Here is a 27,891-nt window from a genome sequence, read left to right on the forward strand (position 1 = left end):
AGGAAAATAAAAATGATAGCTACAAAGGGAATGCGGATTAAAGAAGGTTACGATATTATACCAATTGTGTAAAAAAGAATTTTGAGATATAAAAACTATAATTAGATTTGCCTAGAGACATGGGATGTGGTCTCTAGTGTTGCTTTTGGTTGCTCCGTGTTGGTATTCTTAGTAGGTTACATTATTTTAGTAACAACAAGGTTAAATAGTGACATTGATCAATTCAAACATTGAATTTAGGGAAAAAAATGAGACTAAATATTAGGTTGAATGCAGACTTTAATGGTCATAGTTGATTTGCATGGAAAACTTTGAGGCGGCAATAGTAGGCTGCCAAAATTGCAAGAATATGGGAATTAAGGTGAAGTGATTTATTGAGTTCGTTAGGATGGTGATTATGCCGATTACAATAGTTGCAATATCAAAAAAATTTATTAATTTGTTTTTCCCCCTTCTAAGTAACAAAGGGACATTTTAGGATTTTTGAGGAGAAAGTTAGCATATTGGGTCTATATTGTTACTGAAATGCTAATCATAGGGGAGGTAGATGTAATTTTTTAAACTAGAAGGGAACTTCTTGCAATAGTCAGAAACCTCAGGGAGGTTTCTGAAATTATCCCTTTAAATAATAATAATAATAAAACAAATGACAAAACTTTTTTACATTCTCTTTACAAAGGCATTGTAAAATGAATACAGAGTTTGCCTTTGGGTAGAGTCGTAGACCTTCTCAAGTATCAGTTTGACAATGATATGCTTGCAGATTTTGGAAGGGTAGTGGGATTAATCTGTTTTGGAGATGAAGCAGGTGGTATTCCAGGTTTTGGAAACGAATTTGAACTACTCCGTTGTGGAGAGGGGAAGACCTCTGAGATAGTATCCCATGAAGCTGGATCATTATTCCTGCGCTTCCGGTCCAAGAAGGCTGGTCTTATTGGTGCTTCGTCCAATTCAACTTTGCATGTTAACATTGCTACGACCTCTGACATTGGTGGCCTCAGATTTGCATGAGGCTGAAGGCACAAAAAAGCTAGATGAAGTACTTGCAAAACATCCTTCTCCACAACTCCATCCTCGCGCAATTTGGGATCTACTAGATCCATCAGCTTTGACTTCTCATACAACTTCCAAGCCTATTTTAAAAAGAACAGTTTTTCAGATAACAAGTCGTGTGATACCTCACTTTACAGTTTCAATGTAGAAACTACTACAGCAGTTGAAATACTTACATATTCTGGTAGATATTGCTTTTCTGAAGGCAAAGCAAGATCTGTGTTTTTCCTGCAGCTGATAATCTCAAGCACCAGAACTCCAAAACTATAAATATCCGCCTTTTCAGATAATTCTCCTCTTATGGCATATTCAGGTGCTGTATAACCTCTGAAAGAATTTAAAAGAGGCGGTTACTAGCCAGAACACAAAGAAATCAGATCCAGAAGATGCACTTCTTTTCTGTGTGATAAAAAACAGAAAATGCATACTTTAATTCAAGAAGTGTAAATCTTCAAATTCACGTTTTTTGAGAAGTGATTCACTTTCGTCAGTTGGCATTGGTGATTAGCAGTTTGAAGCTTCTATATCCTTCTTTAGCATGCCATTCAAAACTCTGTCCAAAAGAGACTAAACACCCTCATCATATTACTGCAAAAGACTTTGCTTCAGACAGGTCTGATTGCTTATGCAACTAGAATGACTTCAAACACTGCTGGTGTAACAACGACTAGGGCAAATAACAAGGAACTGATGGCCCATAGTAGGGGATGCTTTATTTGTCTAAAGCTAAAAAATAGCCTCCAATTGTCAATAGGTGGTACATCATATTGATGATGGAGTGCTAATTGGCTATGCTATAAGCATCATCCATTGAACTGTAACAAACTGCAGAGTGTTGCTAACTATGGGATACTGAAAAAGAACTATATAGTATGGCATGAAGTCTTCCACACAGTTGTCGATGCACTTGGGAAATATTGGGTTACAAAGCCTGAGAAAACCATCTACTTTGAAGCAGCCAGATTGTGCAATCCGGGATCTTGTACAACCGGGTATAATTCAGTAGACAAATACAACTCCGTTTAAACTTATTTACGCTTACATCATTCTCTATGAGATTCTGAAGGCACAAGTATTTCTATTTTATGTTCTTTTCCTAGCTTGTAAGAACAAAATTTAGTTTACAGAATTGAAACTAATAATCTTGTTAGTTCATGGTAGAGTAATGCGAAGATGCAATTCTATTTAGCTATAAATGGAACATACTTACAAGGTTCCAGCAAATGTAGTGCTAAGATAAGCTTGATCCTCGGGGAAAAACCTGGCTAGGCCAAAATCTCCAATTCTTGGTTGGAACTTGTCATCAAGAAGAATATTGCTGGCTTTAATATCCCTATGAACAATTCTGAAATGTGAATCTTCATGCAAGTATTGCAAACCTCGTGCAACCCCAATAATTATTTGGAAACGAGTGCTCCAGTTCAAGAATACATCACTTTTTCCTGTCCCATTGTAGAGAAAAAGCATAAAGCAAAACATTGAAGTACAAATCAATTTCTGTTAATTCCTCAATCAGTTAATCGTTCCTTTTGAAGTCCTATTCTAGAGCTCTTGTATTTCAATGCTTTCGGCTCTCACTAGCCATCAATCATCATATGAAACATTTACTAGCTTGGTGTTCATTACCAGATTTAAGTATGATATTATCTAGACAATATAAAGAACAGACTAGATAACAGTTGCATTCTAGACGACGAATGTGTCTATTTTCGAGAAACTAAAAGGAAATCAGATAAAGTTCACCAAGTATGAAGATTGGTCTACAGATGGAAAATCTCGGAGATTTTAGTAGGTTAAAGAGGGGAATATTCTTCCACCCTATTTGCCCTTCCTTAAACCTATTTCTCTTCACCTCAACGGTTCTCCTAGATATATCCAACTAAAGTGATCTCTGCTGTAGAGCAAATTTACATAATATTAAAACATGTGAACAATCCAGCCAAAAAACAGGAGATATGAGGAATACCATATATGATGATGTCCAAACTCCTATTTTTCATGTACTCATAGACAAGAAGCCGCTGAGCTCCATCTGAGCAGCACCCAAGAAGGCGGACAAGATTCTTGTGCTGTATGCTGGTTATCATCCTTACCTCAGAAAGAAATTCTGATTCTCCTTGTTGGGATTTTTCCAGGGATAGCTGCTTCACTGCAATCAATTTTCCATCTTCTAGTTTCCCCTGGTAATAGCAACCATCAAGTTGAATAATCTACTGTTAATTAGCAGCACAAAAACCAATAGACTAGATTTTTGCTTTAACTTTTCCAAGCACCTAAGTGATGAACACCATTTATGTCAAAAATGATGCTGCATGACTTGGCAAATAGTCAAATTAACCTATTCACCCTACGGGGGAGTTAACGCAATAAGATGTCCAGCTCTCTTCATATAATTATGCAAAGACTAGTATCAGATGGACCATCATGTTTCTTACAAGCCACAATTACTGCAGGCCAGAGACTCAAACTCATGTTTAATCTTTTTCACATCTTGGAAAAACAAGAAAGGACTAATACATTGACAGTCGAAGTAATCATCAATACCAGAAAGACTGGTCCAAAGCCACCTCTTCCAAGCAGATTGGCGTGATGAAAATTTTTGGTAGCCTTTTTTAGGGTCTCGAAGTCATAATAGCTTATTGTATGAAGATTTCCACTTAACACGTTTGTTGTCCCTGCGATTGATTATAGTGGAGAACTGTAATGAGATCTCTTTGAGGTTAGCTATAACCAATTGTCATATTCTCTAATACATACCGCATAAGCCCTTTTTTGGGCCAGCAGTAAACATTTTCAGCCTTCCTGTTTTGATAAATTTGTTGTAGATGAAAAAGAGCACAAGCAATATAATGAGCACAACCATCCCTCCAAGGAGAAAGAACAAGGCTGATGAGGAATGCTTTATGGGACTTTGTAAATCAAGCATTGGGGGTGTTGCCGATGTTACTGCATCAAGAAAGTAGAAACACCTTTCCATGGTAAGATCAAATATCAAACCAATACATGAGACATACCTAGCAGCAAATTGCTATACAAGAAAATATGTTGAGAAAGAAAGGAATGTGAGAACATTCAACCAAGCAAATTTTATGTGATACAGCACTGTGCTTCAGCCAGTAGTATGAATGCATGTGGAGAAACTCTAGCCATAAGAAAGCAGAACAATCGCTTTTTAACAGTCTTAAAAGAAATTAACATAGTGGAAATTTATAGGATTAGGATTGTACTATGACATTTGTGTGAAAATTCCCTCCAAATTATGAATTAACAACTATTATCGCTATTTCCGCTAGAATACTCTGATACACAATAAAGATTATTGTACGAGTGTAGGAATTTTTTGAATCCACCAGTGCAACTTATAGCAAAATCACAGTGAATTTTATAATGAAAGCAAAATGCTTGCACTGGGACAGCCTATTGAAGGCTAGTTGGGGAGGCCTGGAACTCCATCAAGAAGACACTGGCCAAAGAATCAACATACATATATATTGCCTATCAAGCTAAATAATCCATGCTTGCATGCTGGACGGAGAAAGCTCAAAACTGCTAGGCGGCTTCAAACGCAATACCCATTCTTAACAAAAGTTTGTCTTTTATCCATGGAAATTCTTAACATGCTTGACATTGCTAAGAGCATCTATGCAACTTCTTGGTGACGATAAATTTTCCTTAACCATGTCATAAGCACAGTGCGTCTATAATCAACCAAATCGTGTCAACTGTCTTGCTACAACAAAAAATCTAAGCTCTAAAATGCTCGAACAATCTTCCACCTGTCCTATGTAATAATTCTCATGTTCAATCTAAGGGAAGATTCAAGTGATCAGAGATCATCACCGTAAATCCTATATACTATAACATGCTAGATGTCTTAAAACACAAAACTATAATCCGACCTTCTAGCAAGGTGACATGAATATAGAAACTCAGAAATGTCATAACTTATTCAGATATGTCCTTGCCAACATTGAATCCCCCCAACCCAAAAATGGGGTGGAAAACAACAAACAAAAGTTTGTTAATCAGAACGTTGCAGGGTAGTCCCCAACAGGGATTACACAGCATCATGCCCTCTGCATCTCAAATTCTGATTCTAAGGCAGCTAGTATACAATTTGAAATTGGAACCCCATGAACTCAATTCTGCAATTAAGCCATGTATTTACTATTCCCTTTTGTGGTATAAAGCTCCAGTACTAGCTGGAGCAATAATCATCAAAGGGTAGAACCTTTTATGGGTGAAATATGCATAAGCGGCAGCCCCAACCAAGATATCAAATGTACAACCAACAGAAGGAAGAAAGGAGGTATTTTTGGAAAAATATACGGCAGAAGTTGAGGGACATTGAATCATGACAATCCTTTTTTTCTTTGACACTCAAGAGTAACATATACTGACTTCTATAGCGCTACATTCCTTCTTCACTCAGTCCATTACAACCTGATTGCAGACATGATGCTTGAAACACAAGTACTTAACACGATCAAACTCAAATATTGAAAATTAGTTATGAAACTGCAAATAGATCCATACCATCAGCAAAACTAGCACTAAGTAAAAAGTATTCATTAGAAGGTAAGCTTACCATGTTGTTCAACTATTATAACACGACGAGCCATTGAGGTGCAGCAATCTGTGTAACTGAAACTAATTCTTTTCTTCTGCTGCTTTGATTAGTGAAGGATAAAGGATCATGGTTTTAGGAAGCCAGACTGTGTTTTGCTGCTCACACAGCTTTTGGTTATCCTGACTTTGTTTTATTCCTTTGTGAAGCATCCCACTGTTTGAGACAGACAAAGGAGACGGGGGCATGGGGATGATCGAAAGGGGCGAAGTTTCGGCCGATACAAAGCAGTGTAGGCGACAGAGAAGAGGGACGATTTCCATATGTCTGTCGCTGTAAGCAGGACGGCAGATTTCACAATTTTTTTTGGAAGTTCATCTTATCTTAGAAAATTAAAAAGAAGAAACGGTTAACCGCGGCCATTCAATCATTCCTTGTTTGGTTGGAGGGGTTCAAAATGAGGAGCCAAACGTGCCCGATGGATCGCCAATCGAGAATAATCAGGTGTATAAAACTTCGAACAACCACTGTACATCTTCCTTCACATGTTGTACACTTGTCCTTGCTGCATGTAGCTAGAACTTCACACACAAATTAAGAATTATGAGAGCCGTTTAATGTATTAAAAAGATCTTGAAAAAGAAAGAAAATATGCCATCGCATCATCACTACATGGGACAACTGTTTATTTATTATAGTAATGAATAAAATATGCCATCACTACATCATTCATGCACAAGATTACAAGAATGATATAATCTTATCTTATCTTATATATATAAAGCGTCAATCGCTTATGAACAGTGCAGAATGAGCCGGTTATGCCGTTATTTTTGTGACTTTGAGGGGTATTTTGGTCTTTTGGTGATGGGTGGCGTGGTTTTGTTGAAAATTCACTCCTGTCCGCGTGGGCAAATGGTCTGGTTACTCTATAATTTTCATGCACTCTGGGGGTGTTTGTTGGTTGCATGATTTTTGGGCGGCTTGGGGAAACGTGGGTGCAGATAGCCTCGTTGAATCGGTGGACGCTTTTTGCTCTACCTTCTGTCTCTGTTCCTTGCTCTCAATTTCAATTATTGCTCTCTTCTAATTACCACTTTCTCTCCTGCTCTTCTGGCCGCGTAGGCCTCTTGGATGGGAATATTTTGGCGGTCAGCAATACTCTCATTCTGTTCTTGGTTCTGTTCAGTCTGTTTTTGGCAACAGGATAAACTTTCTTTTAAAAAAATGCAATTTAAGAAATGAATTATAGTTTTTGAATTTTTACAATAGATCCAATTTTTTTTCTTTTGAGCATGAAAAAATGATTCAATAAATACAAATTATCAAAACCAAAATCATCAAAATCTCCAAAAAAAAAAAGATATAGACAGCCTAAAAAAGGGAAGAAAGAGAGAAAAATAAGAAAATATGTATATTCACCTTGCAAGTTAAACTTGTTCAATATTGAGAGTCACATGCTCATTTTCAATAGATGATGCCCTGTTAATCTATCAATCAAACAATCATCTAAATTGCAACAAAAAGAATAGGATCCAATATGAAACCCTGATTAGGAGACATGGTAGTATATATAAACCGAGGTCATGGTGGGATAGAGTTGAATAAAAATTATGTGTCATGAATATAGACCTATTAATGTAAAACGAAAAAGCCACTGAATCTACAAAAAATATTAATTCAATTTTACATTGGTTTGAAAATATTTTTAAATATGTTTGAATGCTCATTCAAGTCTAGCAAACAAAAGAAAATGACAAACCCATTTTATAATTGTCTTTCTTTATTTCTTTCTTCCAAAAGATTGTTAAGTGTGAAGTACTAGCAAATAGAAAGTGTCAAAAAAAATGGAAATTGTCAAATTGCTTGTCTTAGAGAAGTAACGTGACTAATAAGCAAGGCTACACATTACATGTATAGCCATATGCCTTTTAGTTCTACCTAATTTTAGGCATTACTTATTGATTAATGCTATATTAAGAGTGTAAGATAACATGATTTTAAAGTCATGTTTATTTGTGCAATTAGGAAAAAACATACACTCACACACATGACTACTGTATCTAACAAAGAAAAAAAAATACACAAACATAGCAGCAAAATAATGAGTCTCAGCTACCTGACGCATGCCGTCAGGGCTAAAAAACTAGTTATTGATAAAGTAAAGATATGCAATGCCAAATATGACACACTACTACTTTGCCAGCGGAGAGATGACATAGTATTATTCTATACACTTGTCAATGCTAATGCCAAAGGGTTTGGATCAAAGACACGAATGACTGAAGGAATCGGCCAATTAGACAAAAAAATGGATGGAGATTGCAGGGTACATTAGCAATCATATTGAATTAGCCAATGTTTAAATAAAACAGGAAAAATGGCAGAAGCTTGACAAAATCGAAAAGCGTAAACGTTATATTTGTTTGTTTTATTACTCTAATTAGAGACTTACGGAAATTTGGATCAATTTATCAAATAACAATGTTTAGGAGATCAAATTTTAAATGTAGGAATTGCCTGAGAATTGATTGATTGATTGATTTGGCTTCATGGAATAAATGAGAAAAAGGGTAAAATACTCGCTCTTATTTGGAAATATTAACATTTCACATATAACTATGAATACTTTTCGTTCAATTTTCAATTTAGTTAAAAATCTCTATAATGCAAGTTTTCAAATTAGAGGGAATTAAATTAAACATTTGACAAATCACAGAGAGTTTTTTAATATTTTATCTTGAGAAAGTATGTAAAAAGGGATTTTTTGAAGTTACTTGATCGTTTGATCTAGAGTTGTAATCGAATCGAACTGCTTGCGAGCAATTCAGTCAAAAACTTGACTCGAATTCGAGTAGTTTGCTGGGCCAAACGAGTCAAATTCGAGTATAAAGTAGCAAGACTCAAAGGTTCGTCAAGCCTTTTCGAGTTTTAAAATTTTAATTTTTTAATATATTATTATTATAAAATTACTCTTGTACCCACAAGAGTGGTTGAAGGACGATAATATTTTTCCGCTTAAAATTTGTCAAAAAAAATTAAATTCTTAAATATTTCTAATTCGAACTCGATAAGACTCGCTTTTACTCAAATTCATGCGAGTCGAACTCGAGTTCTACAAGCAATGTACCGCATTGAGCTCGAGTGCGGCGATACTTGGATCTGATTCGATTCGATTGAATCACATCCCTAGTTTAATCCAAAACCAAATAGCTGAGGATAGTACTACTAGTTAATGTGGGGCCAATTTGCTTTCTCCATCCGTTCTTGAATATTGGACGAGGGGCCTAGAGATGGTCCAGTCCAACCCAATTAGAAAATAAGTGTGCAATGGGTTTTTAACTTTCTGTGGATACTTGTGATTGAGGGTTCATTTTGACAATTCACTTCATCCCAGAACCATTGCCTATCGGGAATCTCAGTTTTCTTAATTTTGTAAATGTTTATATGTTATATAGGAGGAAATATTATTACTAACAGTCCAACACAAGGTAGAAAAAAGAAAAAAAAGGAAAAACAATTATCATATTTTTTTTTCCAAAAAATAGGCGTCATTAACCATTTTTCAGAAGTATTGGAATATGATTAACTTCATCAATTTTGACTATAATATATATGTAAAAACATCAATTGAAGTGGAAAAACAGAGGTGTTTTTCTTTTTCATTACAGTTAATACCTCAAACATTTATACTGTGTACAAAGGGGGAGGTGGACTTTTGATGTAACCAAATTTTTGTCAATTCGCATTTTTCTTAAACTACCCTTACTAACTACGTAATATAATGAACTAGTACCAATTATGGTTATGAATAATTTTTAAATAACTAATCTATTTATACACATTAATTTGGTGAATTTTTTTAATATCTATTGTCAAAAATATAAAACCAATTCGTCTAAGAAGGATACAAATTTACTCGAAGTTTTAATAATATTTTCCTATTAATTCCACATACATTCCCTTGAACACCAGTCATTATTATGGTGTATGGTATTTGGTCGGATCGGTTAAGATGTCAATTTCCAGAAGGCGGTCAAATTGGACTTTACCTAACCAAAAACCATCGGGCAGGTGTAGATCAACCCTGAATCATGGCTTCACAGAGCCCACGACTCAGGAAGCCGGCATGTTCATGAATGCAGACTATTCTCCACGATTTTTTATTAAAAAAAAAAAAAAAAAGGAAGACTGGCTTTAGTCAAACGCTGCGCCCAGCTGGAAATCCGCATACAAGAATTAACTAGACACTCATAAATAGCCTACATAGTGGAGTACTAATAAGTTTTCAATTTTGTAAATAAACTACAATTCAAATTATATATAACTCACTTCTAAATCTCGTGATCCATTGCATTACAATAGGTGCTACTAACAATTAGAAAATGTAGCAACAAACATGTTTTTTGCCATCTTTGTATCAATTAAATAGATTTGGATAATGGGGCGTTGCATAACGAAAGGTAACTATGGAAAACCAGAGCATTAAGGAAACGAATTTTCTTTTCTAGGAAATTTAATCCTATATCTTAGTCTAATTCAAATCTTTTGATCAATCTCTTCAAAGACATATTATTTGAAAAACCAACCAAACGAGTTAATACTAAGTTTGGCTATGTTCGAGGTCGTTCGAGTTTTGGTACACCAACCGTTTAAGTTAAATTTAAATAGTATTTTGTGTTTGATTAAGTTTTAAATTTCGCTCAATTTTAAGTGATTAGCATCAAATTTTGAAATTTATGTGTAAACAATTTAAAATTTTTGAACTCGCTTCGAGTTTGGATCTGTTGTTTTGGGTATTGCTAGATGAATGCACACGACAAATTTAAACAGAGTCTGATTCGATGAATAAACACGACAAATTTAAACTCATTAATAAGTAAACAAACTTGAATGCTAAAATATTGATTTAATTAAACTCATTTATATCTATACTTTTATGGAAGAATAATTGATGTTCAACTGCTGCGGTCACCCTTGTCTCACTAACATGTTAAATAACGAAATTGAGTGGGTAGAGGTGTTGTATTTTAGTTGCACAAAGTATAGTAGTATTAGAAAGTTGAAACGCATAAGTAGGATTACGATTTAAGGAAAAAGTCCAAATTACATAGCCTCCAATATCTCCAGCACGCCCACGGCATCATCCATTCCATTCCCTCACTATCACTCCAAGCCGTCTTTTCTGCTGAAAAGTCTCCATTCACCGCTTCTAAGTTCTGACCTTCAACCCCCCATAATCCCTTTCTTCTCCAAGCTTACCATTCCTATTTGCTAGAACAACTTCATCAAGCAGCAAACTTTCTCATTTACAAAGAAGAAAATCTCAAACCCAGAAGTAAATCTATCAATCAAACAAACAAACTAGATACTTCTCTTTCCTTCAATACTACTGATAAAAAAAACATGGCGTATGTAGATCACGCGTTCTCGATATCCGATGAGGACATCATGATGGACACCCCCTACACCGTCAACAACCGCCCTCCTATCAAGGAGATCGCGCTTGCCGTTGCTCTTTTAGTTTTCGGCACCCTAGGAATCGTCCTCGGCGTCATTATGGCTGTCAACAAAGTTGGTGGCGACCGAGCTCATGGTCAGCTCTCTCTCTCTCTCTCTCTCTATTTTCCTATTATACCCCTTACTTTACTTCTAATTTATATGATTCTGCCTTTAACTATTTATCCGTTTTTCTGCTAAATTTGTTCTGGGGTTTTTTTTTTCATGGTGGGGGAGGGTTTGGTACAACAGTTATTGAGCAGAGTACTACTTAATTGAGTCTAATTTTTCATTTCTGAATTTTCCCTAAAGTTTTGATTTTGGAGGTATTGCTCAGGTTGGCTGGTAGTGTCTTGTGCCCCTGTATGATAATGCTTGAATGATTATCTAACACGCGGCTATATATATATAATGCTCTTTTTGCTTTAGCTCACATTCAATTGGATTTCCTAGCTAACGCTCGATTGATTCCTGAATCTTTTTTTAACTGTTGATGAGCTTATATTGACTATTGTTGTCAATTTCAGGACTATTTTTTGCAATACTTGGGGGTATTTTGTTTCTTCCGGGATTTTACTACACAAGGATTGCATACTATGCTTATAAGGGTTACAAAGGTTTCTCTTTCTCCAACATTCCTCCTGTGTAGAGTTGTTGGAGAATCAAGAGTTGATGTACAGATAGAGCCCTTGTTCTTTCGGGTGTTACTTCACTGTCATTCGTGTTAGTATCTGTTTGCTGATGTTATCTCTGAGAAATTGTAATGCTATGGCTGTAAATGAATGCACTGTTAAACTCGTATACACTCTTAGTAATGATCTATTTTTTCTTTTTTGACCTCTCTTGCTCTCTTGATTTTTACTTATTCATGTGTTACTGAGTATCTATTGGGCAATTGTGGATGGCAATGAAGTTGGTTTGGTCAACTTTGCTTTCCATTACTGCAAATGCTTATGCATAAGGAATATTTGTCTGTGGAACGTGAAGTTCTTTACGCATTACTCACTCTAAAACGTTGCTAGTCTTGATATCTTTCATGTACATATTCTTCAAATGGTAATAACCAGTCCAAATAAACCTTAGGCTCCTATGTTTTCTGCATATGGGTTGAGTTTGCTCTTATATTTCACAGAGTTAATTCAAAAATAAAATTGTACATGTTTGTTAATGAATGAGAAACCATATGAAGGCAAGCTTTGGTTGGACCTAATTTAAAATGCTTGGAGGTTAAGAATTGTGGTACTTTTTTCCAGGATGATAGTTGTGGATATTGAGAAAGGTAACTGATTGCTGATGGAGTTTATTTCATGCTTGGAGAATAGGGTGCAAGAGTTGTTTTCTTGAACGGCCATTGGTGTCTTATCAAGACTCTTAAATGGCCGTGGATCTAACGATAATGGACCAAAATTTCAGAATCCCGTCCTCCTTAAAAGTCTTGTTGTGCACCTTTGCAGAAATTATTGGACGATGTAGCGACACAAAAGGGGCATTCTTTCTGCTGCACCTCTTGCCTTATATGGTTGAGTGATAAAGTCCCAATAACTTCTGTTGAGCATGTTATCATAAATCTGAAATAATTATAAGAAGAATCTACTTGGTCTTCTAGGACATTTCCTGTTGGTGAGATAGCACATAATGCTACTTAATATTCTTGTGTGGTTAGAATGTTTTCAAGTCCTGGTTTTGTTCTTAGTCGTGCAAATGGTATCATGCCCTTTATGCTATGTCCTACTTGTTGCTTATTTTACAGCTTTTGCTTTTGGGACTTTTGGTCAGACTAGGTAGATTTCTATGCCGTTCAACTCATAACTGATAAGGATTATGATAGGCCAGTTAATATGTTGCTAAATGGAAGTTTGGTTTCTTTTGTAAATTATAGATTATGTTTTATGTCTCTGTTTGTCAATGGTTCAGCAGAGCCTCATTCCTCAACCCTAATCTGTTACCTGCATTCAACATGTGCGGTTTTTGGAAGATACAGACATATTTGCTTCTAGTGCAGTCTGTTTTACGATGGGAGTAAACAATCATAGATGTTAATAGATGCCTTGCTGAGTTGGAAGATCACAGATGTGAGTGAACAATCATAGATGTTAATGAATGACATTTTCGTAATTATTGTGTGCCCATTTACTGCATTGTGAGTTGGAAGATCTACATTTGTAAAATTTCTGATGGCTTTTGAAAAAATTTTAATTGTCAAAAGGTCATCCGGCATAAACCAGCCAAGGAATTGAATGCCAAATGTACTGTTGACGTTATAAATTTTGAGGGGAGTTCGTGTTGAGTGTGGAGGGTTTTCTGTTCTGTGGTTGATCGCATCAGATGCCTTGTAGTTGTCTATTTTAACCAAAACAACGTGCCATTATGTGCTAATTTTATTGCGTTTAGTAATGTGCTAAATTGGTTGGGACAGGTAAGGAATTGAATGCCAGTCATTGCCCCTATGAAACGGCTGCTTACGGGCCAGGATATGGATGTGGCATTGGAATCATTGATGCTTGAAAAGCTATTGGTGAGGCAAACACTTTCGTACCTATAGTTAAAGTGAATGGGCAAGATCTCTTAGGGTGCAATAGAGAATTATGACCATGCAAACTCAGATTAGGCTATAGAACCTGCTATACAAGGTTTACTGTTGTACTGAAAGATATAAATGGTCTTACAATTTGATTGAGATCTTAATAAAACAATGTATTGGTATAAAGTTACCTTACTGCTTGTTGAATGCATAACAACAAATTGTCAAGTCATCAGAGGCTAATGGTGGTTTACTGCAAGAGGTTGTGATTAGCATTTGAAGTATGAAATGTCAATTCTCTGGATATTAAGGAGCGTAAATCAGGAACATACCCTTTATTTTGATGCTGGAAATGGAATGGGTAACTTTCAGGGAAAACAGCTCCGTGATTGGCGTTTCTTTGGACTTTGCCGTGGTGCTTGTGGGATATCTATCAAGATTCAAGACCATGCCGTGGCGTACCTGCTGTTAACTCTGAGGGGACAGATGTCCATAATTAGTACTGTTTGATGCATACGAGAATGTTGTGATCAACGGTGCCACCGTTGTCTGAGAAAGGAGTACGAAGATTTGTCGGTTGAGTCGAAACTGCTTGCCTGTTTCAAATGGTTCTAGTCCTGTTCAATTTCATGACTTGGCTTTCAATCTGCACAAAGTAGAGTGCATGTTATGTTTATCTTTGAAATGTAGCTTTACTACTCTTTTTTTTTTTTTTTCCCTTTTTCCCCCCGCCGTATTGAAATTTTGGAAAGATGTTAAGATATAAATAATATGCAGGGACGTTCGTGGTAGGACTGTGTTTAAGTTGAGAGCCTTCTTTTGCCGATCTTGGGAGTACTGTGACGATATTGTCTTGACTTCAATATTGTGACTTTACACATCACATGCATACAGACCAGTTAAAATAAAGGTAAAAATAAAAAAATTTCTGTTTAAACTAAAGGGTTAATTTCACAAACCCCCTGAGGTTTTTAACAATTACAGAAAGCTCCCCTCAAGTTCTAAAAATTACACTTATCTTCCCTATTTTCACTACCAAAAGGCTATACTTTTTCTCAAAATTTCTATAATGGCCTTGAGTTATAATTCATAACAAAAATGTAAATGAATAAATGGTTTACAGTCTTTATTTCATTTATCTTTATTTCCTACCCCTATTACCTACTTATCAACATCTAAATTACCATTAAATAAATACTTATCTTTGTTCTAATATTCCTCTTTTACATAAAAATTTTTGATGCAGACCATTGTATTAACTATAAACGCTACATTATACACCTAAAAACTTACCTACAATCTCATAACAATATCAGATTTTACTTAATATACTACAATATTCATCAATATTCCTAAATTTCAATTCCATGGCTGCCACCTTTTTAATACAAAATAATCTAAACCATCACTACTAATATCAATATCCAATATATTCCATTGGCACAGAGTTCAAAATCAATCAAATTCTCTCTATAGGAATAATATCAATAATTGTAAATAAAAAATAGAAACACAATGCAGTTATAAATATATATCAAGAACATTTTTTTTCATGATAACCATAATAGTATAACTTATATATAAGGTACTAAGATATATAAGTATTGGTGGTTTAGTGTGTATGATGATTTTATTAGTAGCGATAGTATACATTTGGTTGATAATAATAGATAAATGAGTTTGAAAGAAAAATGGATACTCCCTCCTTCCCACTTAGATAGTTCTGGTTGTTTTTTCACACAGTTTAAGAAAAAATAGTTAACTTTGTTGGAACAATCAATTTAGGTAGCTATTTTCCTAAAATACCCTCATATTAATTAGAGTATAACTTTATGGGAACTTGAATTAGAGTATTAGAGTATAACTTTATGGGAACTTGAATTAGAGTATTAGAGTATAACTTTATGGGAATTTGAATTGATGGTAAAAAAAGAATCAACTCTCATTAAATGGGATAGGTTTATAGTAGCGACAACTTACATTGAATAAGGGTATTTTAGGAAAATTAAAATACAACTATATTCTTCAATTGAAAACTGTACTACAATTTGGGACAGATAAAAAAAGAAAACAGGACTATTAAAGTGGGACGGATTGAGTATATGAGAAAGAAAATAGATAGTTAAATAGAAAAGACTGTGATTTGAATTATTGGTTAATAATCGATGAGAGAGTTTTAATATTTAATAGAGTGAGTAATGATCTATTTTTCCTTTTTTGACCTCTCTTGCTCACTTGATTTTTACTTATTCATGTGTTACTGAGTATCCTATTGGGCAATTGTGGATGGCAATGAAGTTGTTTAGTCAACTTTGCTTTCCATTACTGCAAATGCTTATGCATAAGGAATATTTGTCTGTGGAACGTGAAGTTCTTTACGCATTACTCACTCTAAAACGTTGCTAGTCTTGATATCTTTCATGTACATATTCTTCAAATGGTAATAACCAGTCCAAATAAACCTTACGCATTATTTTTGTGCAATGTAATTTTGTTTAGTTCAAACAGTTATCCTTTGGTAATCTTATCATTTTTGTGCAATATAGTTTAGTTTAGTTCAAACAGTTATCCAATTGCTATCTTGTTGCTAATCTTATTATTGTATTGGAAACCTCAAAATACACTACAGATTAGAAGATTGTTCTTCCTCGATGTAGAAATGGATAACTAGCCACTTGGATACACCTTTTTTTTGGTACTGGGATACACTTCATAGTTAATTCCCGTGAAAAATAGATGTATTACCAACATCTGAACTTTTAATTTGTTCATATTGGTCGTTGCAATTTCCGTGATCAAATGAAAAAAGGCAAAGAAGAATTAGTTTGATGTCACTAGGCTAGCTTGGATTTGAATTATTTGGAAAATTTTTTTTTTTTTTTAAGATTTTCTAAGCACGTTTTTTAATCATCTTTTTACAACATGCAGTATCTTACAAAAAAAAAGGAAAAAATTTGCTAGATAATCTCCACTAACAAATGTAAACTAGGGTAGAACACGTACCGCTCTGATGTGAAACGATAAGAAGGTCCAGAGATGGTAATTCATGTGATTATAATAGCAGATAATATGCTATGCATCATCGTACATCGTGGCGGGCACAGTTGTGCTTAGCTATGGCGGATAAAACTACAAACCCCAAAAATATCTCCATCCAATACCCTGACCCACAATTGAAACAAGGCCAAGAGAGAGACGACTAAAATTTGTTAATTATACAGCTACTGTGAAAATTCAATATGGCCAATTATTCAGCTGTTAAGATAAGTAATGAAATTGTGCAGCTACGAGATCTTTATTTAGCACATTACTTGTTCGATCTATTTTCTCCATGATTTTCTAATTGGCACCCTTTAATATGGATAAAAAAACAATCTGCTTAATTAATGCATTAATTATTTCATATTTTGGAAAGCTATTTTTAAGAGATTCACATGCTGAATGACATACCTAAACTTAAGATACTTACACTTAGGAGAGCAATTTGGAACTATGAAAATTCTAACTCATATTTAAAATGCTCAATGCTTAGAGAAAACCTATTAAAGTCAAAACAAATGCAAAAATCCAAGAAAGAAATTATCATTTCAGTTGAAAATGTTCTGTATTGGAAGTTCGAACCATTTTAATTTTCAACATGGTTTCACACTAAAATCATTAATTTTAGTTTTGACTAGTGTGTAAAAAGTCACGAGAAGTACGTTAAATTCATTTATCAAATAAAGAAAAAATAAAAACTAGTAAACTAAACAAATACAATTTGTTAAATTATGAGAATTATAATATCAGATATGATATGCTTGTTTTGTTGATTTTTTTGAATTTATCTTTTTTTGATTTTTTTTTTTACAAATATGAAAATTTTAGTGTTCTATGTCTTCTTCCAAAATAAATTGTATTTTTCCTTCCAAATTGTCATTTTATGGGAATAAAAAGTTCAAAGTTCATAATGGTATCTTTTTTTTTTTTTTTAAATAAGCCATAATGGTTGCTTTGGTTTAGAATTTGGAAACCTACCATTTCTCTAAAGTTACAAAATACAAATGTATAAAAATAAATCACTTTAAGAACTTTGACAATATCATGTATCTTTTAGACATAATAATAATAAAAAATAGCACAAAGTTGGCCAAACTTTTGTTCTTAGTTTGAAAATGAATTATTAGATTTCTAAACTTATGTTGCCAAAAAAAAAAAAAAACACACACACACACACACATGCATGCACAACAATAAACAAAAAACAAAAAGATAGAAAAAAAAAGAGATGATGTTGAAGTACAAATAGCCAAACTTTCACCCCATCTTTGTTAGTTTATTTGAAATAGTCTTTTTTTTTATCATTTGCAAAATTCTTTCCTTACTAAAGTTTTTCAAAATTAAAGACTTTGCCTCTTAAATACTAGAATTCATCATAATAACTTTATTCATATTAACAAGTGCCTATTAGCCACCAGTTAACATTTAATCACAACTTTCCATTTAGGCTAATGCATTCAACTACAACATAGATAATTATGCCAAGGTGTTATTTATTTGGCATAATTACAACTATCTATGTTGTCTATATATTATGTCAAAGTGTTATCCTTATCCTAAAATTATAAGATAATTTTTTTTTGTTTGGTGAGAATGAGACAATCCTTTTCATACTATCAGGAATTTCTAAAGGGTTCACATAACAAAACAAACCATGGAATGAAAATATACTAGTAGAAGTGTAGAACTGTAGAAGGAAGCCATTGGAATTTTACGAATCATATGTGGCTGTCTCCGTAATAGTAAAACATTCTCATGGGAGGTTACAGTAATTTATTTTAATCCAACATATGAAAATAAATAAACAAATAAATAAAAGACCTATCCCTGTCCTTGGTGTCTGCTTAAATAAATTAAAAAAAATAACACCATCCAGCTCTCGCAGCAGCTCCACTCACACTCTTCACTTCACTTTACTCAAAACTCCGCTCACCTTTCCTACTTCTTCCGCAGAACCTTCTCCCAGTCATTAAACGCCAATAGCACCCACCAGTTTCCAATCCTTTCCCGACAAGTAAAGGACAAAAAAAAAAAGATAAATTTTTAAGATTTCTTTTCTTTCCTTAGATTTCACGAAAAAGTAGGAATGCCGGCGAACGTGGAATCGAAGCCACCTCCGAGGATCGGCAAGATCGGACCTTACACCGTCTTCATAACCCCTCCTTCTACTCCCTCCACTCCTACAACTCCCAGTCCCCGACCCCTCTCCGACTCTCCCAAGAAAACCGTTCCCGCTTCTCCGCTTGCATCGCCTGCCCCTGTTCAGCGGCCAACTCAGTCTCATTCTCCTCCGCCGCCTGCGGTTCAGGCTCCGCCTTCGCAGTTTTATAGCACTAAACCATCCCACAAGTCTCATTCGACTTTTGGGTTCTTCTGGGATGCCGTCGCTAAAGTTCAAAATGGTAAAATTTTCTTTTTTTTTTTTCCTTTTGTTAAATAAATCTAGAGCTGATAATTTTTTTTTTTTGGTTAGATTCAGGATTTGGGTATTTTTGCTCTTTTTTCCTTTTGTTTGTAAAAGGTTTTGATTTAACTTAATTTTCTTTTTATAGCTCACGCGAGTTTGGATGAGCACGTGGCGTATTGGTTCGGGTTGAATCAGTCCAAGTATCAATGGGCACTCGATGATTTCTATGAAACAAAGGGAACTGTAAGTTTTTATTTCTTCTTTTCTGTTACCCATCTAGATAAATTCAGCTTATAGGTATTTCCTTTTTAGCTAATAATGCTTGCTAATCAAGGATTGGAGTCTTACATTGTTTCACTGGTAATGACTGTTAGAATGTAGTTTCTTGATTGCAGTTTTTGAGCATGTAGGGGTGAGAGACGAATGCTCTAGTTGAATTTTTAGCGGAAGTTTTCAAGTTTGATCTTGATTATTTAAAAGGATTAAAAATGGAAAACTTATGTGAACTACAAGTAGAAGATATATGCCAAATTGTAATCCAAAGGTAAAGACCAGGTTACCAAAGATATGATCTTAGCCCCCACAATGGAGTATATTCAATTTAGTAATATTGAGAAAGTTTGCTTTATTTCTTGCCCATGCCTGAGTTCAAACTGAAACGATGGAATTGGCAATAGTTTATGGTTTTCATGCAATTTCTGAGATTCCACCAAAGAGGCAGGACACAAGTGGATTCTAGTTCTATCAGGACTTTCTGATGTAGTTGGGAAGAATAGTAGATTATGGATGTCATACTATTTCTTAGACACTGTCGAAGAGTCAGGATAATAAGTAGATCCTAGTTCTATCAGGACATTTTCATGGATCATCTTACAACTTGAAATTTTCAATAAGCAAATTGCTTACCATATTCTAGCTTAAATAATCTGTAGACACTAATATCCCTTTTACATTGTCATTCAAATGGGAATTTGGGAATTAAAGTCTTTAGTTAGTATGCTAGGGGGACCAAGGATGCCTCTGAAGTGGATCTGGACCAAAATAGCACAGCACTCAGATGTAGTACTGCAGACTAGGGGGACGACTGGCTTTTAGTATTTTTTGCTTTTAGTTTTCTCTTTTTCTTTTTGCTTTTATCAATTTAACTTTTGATTTTTTGCGTTGGAGGGATGGGTGGGGTTGGAGCTGTTGGAAGTGATCACTGTAAAGGAGTATTTTTATAGGTTTTGTTTTGTCAATTCTCCAAAGGATCTTGCTGAAGAGAGTAACTGCATTTGTCTTTCTGTGGATGATGAATAATGGTGAATTTCAACGATTTCAACAAAAAGGATCAAGAAATTCTTAATTATTTCTTGAAATGTTTTGTGTTACCAAAAGTGAAGTTTCTGTATATGGTGTCTTGTTGATTCCATTTTGAACTCAATATTCAATTTCAGTTACTGCAAATGCAAAATCTTATGAATATATCTGAAAGTTATGAAATCATACCCTAGTCAGTATGGCCTAGCATTTGACACTCATTTCTGACTGCTGGCAGAATCCAGGGGATTCAAAGGCAAAAGGCTTATCTGATAAGGCGCAGAACGTGTAATTTACTTGATGGGCTGGTACTTTAATGTTAACCATATCTTTCTTGCATTGACATGTACTCTTAAGGTGAGGTCCTGGTAAATTGGAACATTGTTGTCATTCAGGGCAGATGACAAGCCATTGATGCCACCTGAAATTCCTGTCAAGTACATGATGTATTTCATAAGAGAATTACCTGCTAAATACTTAAAAAGCTCTTCTCAAATGCACTATCTGTTTGGAGTTTTCAGCTATTGTAAGAACTAGGGGATTTCTAGTGATTAAGCACTGGTTTCTGTAGTCTTTTGAAGTCACTACTGTATTTTTTGGGCTAAGCCTTCATGTTGATAGTCTCAGTTGAGCAACCACCCAATATCGGCTAGTGTTGTTACCCTGAGTGGTGAAGTTTATATCAATTGGCTTTGTATTTGTATTATTAGCGTTTAAGGAAATCAATTTCCAAGTTCAAGAATATGGCGGTGCATTTTCCGTTATTTTTTTGCTTCTGCTTCTTGCCTAATATAATATCTTTGGGTGTCTGAAACTCGAAACTAGCTTTGCAAATATCCTCATAGCTTTAAGTCGATTGCTTTTGCACCAAAAAAAAAAAAAAAAAAGGAATTGTTATCCTCCTTACGTGCCAATTGTTACTACGTGGGCTCACCGATCACATTTATGCATTTTTATGGATTTTTTTTTTAATGTTGCTTCAAGATAAATTTTATTTTGTCAAAACTTCAGAAAATTGATAAGAATATTGGGAAAATAGAAAAAGTAAAAAAAGTTCCAACACAAAAATGCCCCAAAGGCTCAACCCCCGGATTTGTGGTTCCTTTGGTGGGAAACTAGTAGTGATACGGTCGACTCCGCCCTGATTAGCTTGGCACCCAAGGGCAGCTGACGGAACATGGCAGAGAGGAGTAGAAATGGCTCTAGTGTCAAATTTACAGAGTATCACTTAAATGTATGCCTGATGATAAATATGCCTAAGGAGCGAGAAATCCAAAATTTCAAGATATTCAGGATCATCACTATTTCCACATATGAAATCAAAGCTAGCAGAGATGGATTATTCAATAAAGATGCTGCTTCATTATTACAAATATAGTAGTAATACCGATTAAAACTCCCTGAGCTATTCCCGGACGGATAAAATGTCCTGCTGTTCTCTGCAAGAAGGTAGCAGAAACACAAGTACAGAATAGGTAAACCACGTAAATCTGCTCAGAAACTATCATGGGTTCACTTCATTTGCTTCAGTCTCAAGTTCCTCCCTGTGGGAGTAGTAGAAGGCTTCCCCTGTAAAGAATCCAAAGGCATCGGAGTATGGTATCCACAAAGTGCTTTTAAACTGCACAGCACACTTTTAAGGTGAAGGATCACTTTTCCGAAGTTTGAAAGATAGATTCTTCCACTTGAAGACAACGTACCTTTCTTCAACTTTAGGCAATGGATCTCAATTATCAACTTTCGCGTTTGAATGGATGTTACAGTAGTAGAGGTAACTGGTAATGTCGTCTAAGTCAACTTCAGCAACCAGTCTCTGTGTGTATAAAAATACAATAATGGTTGGAGGGTTTTCTTTACTTTTCTTTCTTTCCACGAGGAGCTGGAGTTTTTCTACTATCATTATCAAGCAACAGCTCATGCCAAAAAATAAGAAATCCTGCACATAAATAAGAAACAACATGAATTAATGCCTTTTTTTTTTATTCACGAAATAAAACGTTTATATACCTCCTATCTTTATTGCATCAACCTTCAATTGAATCAATTCGACCAGGTGGTTATCACCATCCTATCTTGAAATCTATTCTTATTGATCTGCCATCACTCGTTAGGATTACCACTTGACCATTAACAAAGCCTCAAGTCCAAAAGTTCAAGCAGCCGCTTTGTCCCAGTCCTCTTCAAGATAACAACTTTTACGTCCTTTACATCTTTCAGCCAAAACTGAGTCCAAAAGCTTATGTTGTATAATGGCTTTTGGGTAATTTAATTTGTTATTCTATCTTCCATGGAATTCCACATCTTTTTTTAACTCAACATTAGAAATTGGCTACTTATTCTGAAGCATCTGTATAGAATCAGCTATGATTACATGTACCAAAGAAATAAATTTCACCTACTTCTGGCTCCCCTAGGACAGCTATACAACATTTTTATCAACATCCGAAGTGGTCCTCGGCAACTGCATGTTTACTATGTCGTCTCTAGGCAGACAAGGAATCGATGCATTATCCAACTCCTTGGCCATCTGCATAGTTTCAGGTAGAAGAAGGCGGTCATTCTTCATAGTCTTCAGCAAGATCAAGTATAGGACACCAGCCAAATATATTACCATGCCCAAAACTCCTAAAACTCCACAAAAAGTAGTACCAATGACACTGAAATTGCTATGGCGAAGAGCTGTTACCAACTTTTCTGCCAGATAATACATATTAATGCCCATTAATTATGAGACAGCTAATAATCCAAGTTGCTGCAGAGATGGAAATGGAGTTAGCATGCATTCCCATCTTAGTTTTGCAACTCGTAAACCTCAGAAGTGGAATGAGTGCGAATGGAAGTTCAAACGACTACATCATTGATGCAATAATGATTAGATTTCCAGCACTAGAAGAGCCTCCAATAATTGCTGCCAATAGACTAGGGATTATGGCTAAGCATCGAGTTGAAAAATTCCGGATCCATGGTTTCATTCGCAAATCAAAAAATCCCTGCATAACATATTGCCCAGCATATGTTCCAGTAATTGTAGAACTTTGTCCTGATGCAAGCAAAGCAATTGCAAACACTTTGGAGCTCCAACTTCCTAAAATATGTTTCAGTATGAATGAGGCTTTGTTCAAATCCAAGTCTTGACAATTCTGCTTGTCATCTTGGTTCAGATTTGAGGAATTGCAAACTGCACCACTTGCTGAAATAATCGATACATTGATGAGGAAGGCCACCATTAAGGCAAATCCACTTTCCATTATATAATATCTGCAAGCCTCTTTGATTCCAGCAACAGATCGTGGAATTTTCCTTGATAAGACCAATGCTGAGTGGAGGAAAAGATTATGCGGCATAACCATAGAACCAAGAAATGAAATAGCTAGTTTAGTAGCACTACTTCCCTTGAGCTGAGGAACAAAAAGGCCATTAATAACATCTGAAGATTTTGGTTTTGCATAGCCAAGCTCCACAAAGAAGCATCCAGCAATTGTAAACGCCAAGAAAGCAATAAAGATTTCAAGTTTTCTAACCCCATATTGCTGTAACAATAGCAAAACTAATGTACTTAGCCCTGTGATTAGCACCCCGCACCATAAAGGAATTTTGAAGAGCATGTTCAAAGCAAATGCTGTTCCAATCACTTCAGGTATATCACATGCAACAATAGCAATTTCAGCAAGAATCCATAGAATAAAGTTGGCCACCGTCGGATACTCCTTCCTACAGTGCTCTGCTAGATGCTTTCCAGTAACACCACCTAAATTTGCCGCCAGAGATTGGATTATCAGAGCTGCAAAGGATGCCAATAGTATGATCCAAAGTAAACCGTACTTGTACTGGGCTCCTGCTTGGAGATCAGTTTGAAAGTTTCCAGGGTCAATGTAGGCAATAGAAACAAGAAACCCAGGACCCATATACGCAAATAGATTCTTCCAGCTTTTTTTGTCGGGCACTACAATTTGATCATATTCGATGTTGTCAATGAGTGGTTCATTGGCAAGACTAGTCCGATTTCCAGAGCTGGTGCTGTTCAATTCTACTGCATCAAAAATTACATCCGCGATATCGACTTATCTGTTCTTTCTTGAGATTAATAAAAAAAAACGGGTACTAGTAATTTAACTGGATTCTATGGGTTGGGTTGGGTTGGGAACAACAATTTTTTTCGCTAATGAAGCCAAATCAAGTGAGATAGCTTGTGTTTATATAGCCTCAGAAAATCACACGCGACAGAGGCATGAGAGCCGAAGTCAATTAGGATACGGGGAGCAAACCTTTTAGGTGTCGGATTCGTGGATGCTATTTAACAGTCTTATCTCTGAGCCTGAGGCTTCCTTGTATTCATATATTACGGAAACCTTTATGGTGTCGAATTTGTAAAGGATAATAAGGTATCATGCTCCTGCTAATTTACTTATTTATACAGGAACTTGCCAGCTAATTAATTCATATTTTTCAGTTTTGTTTAGGGTTTTCAGTTCACCTAATCTACACCAGGAAGCTACCTACTGGCTTGTGTGCATTACATAATAGGGAGGGGGAAACCATGGAACACTTAATTTTCAATCGCTGCATGACAAGACCAGTTTGGACAAAGGTGCAGAACATGTGCTTGGTACATCGTGGGTGGGTCATATACTTGAGATGTGGAACTTGCATGGCTTGCAAAATCAAATTCCTTTGCAGATCAGATCAGAACATTGGCTTTAGCTGCTACTGTATATCACGCTTGGAGGCTAAGGAATGAAGTAATCTTTCAGTTGAAATCTGCTGTATGTGATAAACTCTTGAGGGCTATTATTGAAGCAGTGTGGTTTGTAGTGAGTAATTGGTCAGGTGTAACACTCATTTTCGTAACGGTGGATCCCCTGCTCACAATTTTGTCGATCCCCACTTCGCTTTCTTGCTATATTTGCTCTTTCTTCTTCTTCGTCCTCTTTGCGAAGAATCCCCAATATAAAAACGTAAAATCTCTCTCTCTCTCTCTCTCTCTCTCTCTCTCTCTCTCTCTCTCTCTCTTTCTCTCCCGTTGCCATTTCTTTTCTTTCCAATCTCCACTGTGTATAACGTCAAGTTTCAGAAGAAACTTCTCAAATATGAGAGACCAAATCCCAAGCCTGATCATATAAATATAAAACAAGCTTTTCATTCTTGCACGTGATGGTGAGAAACTGATTATCAACACAAGGAATGCATAATCTTGACGTCAGATGAAGGTCGGTTCCAGTGACTAATAAGAGTAGTAAATTAATATGCGTAGAGTCCAAGAACACCGCATTACATAATTATTAGTATAATTCTCGTAATTTAAGTAACTTGAAGGTTGGAGTTGGTGCACGACAAACAACTGGAAGCGACCACAAAACATCAATCCCCACCAGGCTTGGAAACATGGAAGCTTTAAAATCCCCTTATTGAAGCGACCACAATGCGTGAAACCACACAGGCTGGGCAATGCGTGAAACCAGTTCAGGATCTTTTTTGCTGGATGAAGCATTAGCTCTAAAATTGGCAATGTGTAAAGTTGCTGGAATGCAACACAGGGTGGTCCAATTCCAAGTTCAGAATCAGCAGCTCCTCAACCTTATTCAATCCAAACAAGCACGGGATATCAGATTAGCAACTGTGGTGGAGGATATTGTTCAACTTAGACTTTTGTTTCATATGTGCTCCTTTTGTCTAGTTCAAAATGATAACTATCATCTAAGCTCCAAGCTTAGTTCTTATGCTTTAGGCATTACTTTTGATGAGGAACTTTTGTTTCCTTAGTGGTTAAATGACCGCTTGTATAGTTTCATCGAGCCTTTGCTCGTACTTGTACATCTTTTGAAAAGGAATACAATCATATATCGTTTTGGAAAAAAAAAAAAAAAAAAAAAAAAGCGACCACAAAACATCAATCCCCTTATTGAAGCTTTAAAATTCATTAGCGACCAATTTAATTATCTTGTGGTGCACTATGCCTGCAAAAAAATGGCCTGAAAAGTGAAATTCTTAAACCATAAACATTAAACAAAACATTAGCCATCATCAAAATTTACTAGTACAAATTAAGCTCCACTCGAATAAATTACTAGAGTAGTTGCAACAGCATGGATACTTATAGTAAGTAAACTCGCGTATTAGGGAAACAATTTGGTATCTGATAGATCAATGCAGAAGTTCAAAGTTGAACAAATCATATTTCTTTCACTTTGAATTTTTTGCAATTATTCAATCCCTTTAAAATTTTAATAGATTCTAATCATTCATGATGACGTGTGTTTATTATTATTATTATTTATTGGTTGTAGTAAAACTTTCAAAGTATATTCTAAATTGTGCTTAATTTGGGACTGTTTACTTCAGTTGTTAACTGCGTATCATCCAAACATAAGATTAATTACTCAATTTAAAGCTTCGGAACCAGTTAGCTAGAATTGATGTTTCAAATATTTCTTGTACAAGCATCTAGAAACGAATATCTTCATTTGAACTTTTAATCCGGTACCACTCTTATGTCTTTCTAATTAAGTAAATTCTTAGGCGAATTCTTAATTTTAGATTATTGTTTTCCTGTTAAAAGTTTCAAAATTTAATTAAAAAGCAAAAAGAATATTGAAAAAAATGACATATGATAATCAAAATCTAAAAGTAGATGATATAATCAAAACAGGATATGCCCATAATGTTCAACATTAATTGCTGTTGGTATAGGATGTTCATAAATTTACTCGTTTTGTAGTCTATTGGTTCAAACAGTTTTCAAGGTCCAGTGATTTCTGAGCAAATATTCTACCAACAGAAAGATAAATAAAGGGCGATGTCTCACATAGATGGCCTCCGTGCCCAAATTCCATCCATAATTTGTAGATTTTATAGTCTCCCAATTCAGGTCACTGCCAATCCTTCAAGATATCAATCAAGTACAAGAACAAATCCACTGTTTAGAATCATATGAACCCGGAAAACCTAAGATTGTTCACTAGCTAATAAGTAGTAAGTATTTCCAGCAAGCATAGAGAGGACAAGCGACTAACCGTGGTTCTGCACCGTCCTCCATCCCATGCATCATAATACTTTCACCCTCCACTTTCACTATAATGACAGAGTAGCTGAAAAGAACAGAAAGCTCGACCGCTAATCCTGTTCGCTTGCCATTCACACAGATCCCGTGAATTACAGGAGGAGATTGTACATGCGCTGCAAGTCTTAGAAGCTTCCGTCGGTCAACCGTCAGTACTTTGATTCCCTCGTATGGAGAGTAGTAACCTTCGGAAGCCTCATCTAACCTTCTCGCCACATCCGCGCCAGCCATGGTTGGCCGGAGAGAGGCTTTTTCGCCTGTTATACAAGCAAGTAATGATTTCCGGTGCCTCATTTTTCAAACTTCTAAGGTGGGAAATAGTGTGACAAGATTTCTAGGGCTGATGAGAGTATTTGAAGGCCTCAATGAATGATTATAACTAATGATGATTATCTAGACTTAATTTGGTTGAAGCTCAAAGTAAACGCTTAATTTGGTAGCGTTTCGTT

At 35.5% G+C, this 27,891-nt stretch overlaps 3 protein-coding genes and 1 pseudogene across 8 annotated transcripts; 2 read left to right on the forward strand and 2 right to left on the reverse strand.

The window, feature by feature from the left end:
- Nucleotides 1–574: 574 nt before the first annotated feature.
- On the reverse strand, nt 575–6,258 carry LOC140009498 (cold-responsive protein kinase 1-like). The gene is made up of 7 exons (XM_072055212.1): nt 5,642–6,258; nt 3,811–3,999; nt 3,598–3,728; nt 3,020–3,233; nt 2,264–2,495; nt 1,230–1,380; nt 575–1,133 (listed from the first exon to the last, which is right to left on the reverse strand). The coding sequence occupies exons 1-7, from the start codon at nt 5,673–5,675 to the stop codon at nt 738–740; spliced, it is 1,347 nt and encodes a 448-aa protein (XP_071911313.1). The 5' UTR covers nt 5,676–6,258; the 3' UTR covers nt 575–737.
- Nucleotides 6,259–10,682: 4,424 nt separating this feature from the next.
- LOC113694125 (uncharacterized) lies at nt 10,683–14,431 on the forward strand. 4 transcript variants are annotated; one of them, XR_003449263.2, is made up of 4 exons: nt 10,712–11,216; nt 11,647–11,842; nt 13,536–13,634; nt 14,013–14,431. XR_003449263.2 is itself a non-coding variant. In XM_072055213.1 (3 exons), the coding sequence occupies exons 1-2, from the start codon at nt 11,027–11,029 to the stop codon at nt 13,622–13,624; spliced, it is 279 nt and encodes a 92-aa protein (XP_071911314.1). In that variant the 5' UTR covers nt 10,683–11,026; the 3' UTR covers nt 13,625–13,634; nt 14,013–14,431. The 4 variants fall into 4 exon arrangements, 2 of the variants coding, with proteins under 2 accessions (XP_071911314.1, XP_027068779.1); XM_072055213.1 differs by lacking the exon at nt 11,647–11,842 and having other exon boundaries at nt 10,683–11,216; XR_003449261.2 differs by having other exon boundaries at nt 13,536–14,431.
- Nucleotides 14,432–18,548: 4,117 nt separating this feature from the next.
- LOC140009500 (uncharacterized) lies at nt 18,549–21,127 on the forward strand. 3 transcript variants are annotated; one of them, XM_072055215.1, is made up of 4 exons: nt 18,549–19,081; nt 19,232–19,329; nt 20,624–20,693; nt 20,781–21,127. In XM_072055215.1, exons 1-3 carry the CDS (start codon nt 18,766–18,768, stop codon nt 20,675–20,677), a joined length of 468 nt encoding a protein of 155 aa, XP_071911316.1. In that variant the 5' UTR covers nt 18,549–18,765; the 3' UTR covers nt 20,678–20,693; nt 20,781–21,127. The 3 variants fall into 3 exon arrangements, with proteins under 3 accessions (XP_071911316.1, XP_071911317.1, XP_071911315.1); XM_072055216.1 differs by having other exon boundaries at nt 20,786–21,127; XM_072055214.1 differs by having other exon boundaries at nt 18,550–19,081; nt 20,624–21,127.
- A 1,677-nt stretch (nt 21,128–22,804) lies between these two features.
- Nucleotides 22,805–27,736, reverse strand: LOC140009722 (metal transporter Nramp1-like; annotated as a pseudogene).
- Between the last annotated feature and the right edge of the window lie 155 nt (nt 27,737–27,891).

The sequence above is a fragment of the Coffea arabica genome, chromosome 6e, assembly GCF_036785885.1.
Source record: "Coffea arabica cultivar ET-39 chromosome 6e, Coffea Arabica ET-39 HiFi, whole genome shotgun sequence".
In the NCBI taxonomy this organism is placed as follows: domain Eukaryota; kingdom Viridiplantae; phylum Streptophyta; class Magnoliopsida; order Gentianales; family Rubiaceae; genus Coffea; species Coffea arabica.

Coding starts and splice junctions, on each gene's coding strand:
- LOC140009500 (XM_072055215.1), top strand. CDS start 18,766: ATGCCGGCGAACGTGGAATCGAAGCCACCTCCGAGGATCGGCAAGATC. Junction 19,082..19,231: donor CGTCGCTAAAGTTCAAAATG/GTAAAATTTTCT, acceptor TTCTTTTTATAG/CTCACGCGAGTTTGGATGAG. Junction 19,330..20,623: donor TCTATGAAACAAAGGGAACT/GTAAGTTTTTAT, acceptor GACTGCTGGCAG/AATCCAGGGGATTCAAAGGC.
- LOC113694125 (XM_027212978.2), top strand. CDS start 11,027: ATGGCGTATGTAGATCACGCGTTCTCGATATCCGATGAGGACATCATG. Junction 11,217..11,646: donor TGGTGGCGACCGAGCTCATG/GTCAGCTCTCTC, acceptor TGTCAATTTCAG/GACTATTTTTTGCAATACTT.
- LOC140009498 (XM_072055212.1), bottom strand. CDS start 5,675: ATGGCTCGTCGTGTTATAATAGTTGAACAACATG. Junction 3,729..3,810: donor CCCAAAAAAGGGCTTATGCG/GTATGTATTAGA, acceptor AATCAATCGCAG/GGACAACAAACGTGTTAAGT. Junction 3,234..3,597: donor GCTTTGGACCAGTCTTTCTG/GTATTGATGATT, acceptor TGCTATTACCAG/GGGAAACTAGAAGATGGAAA.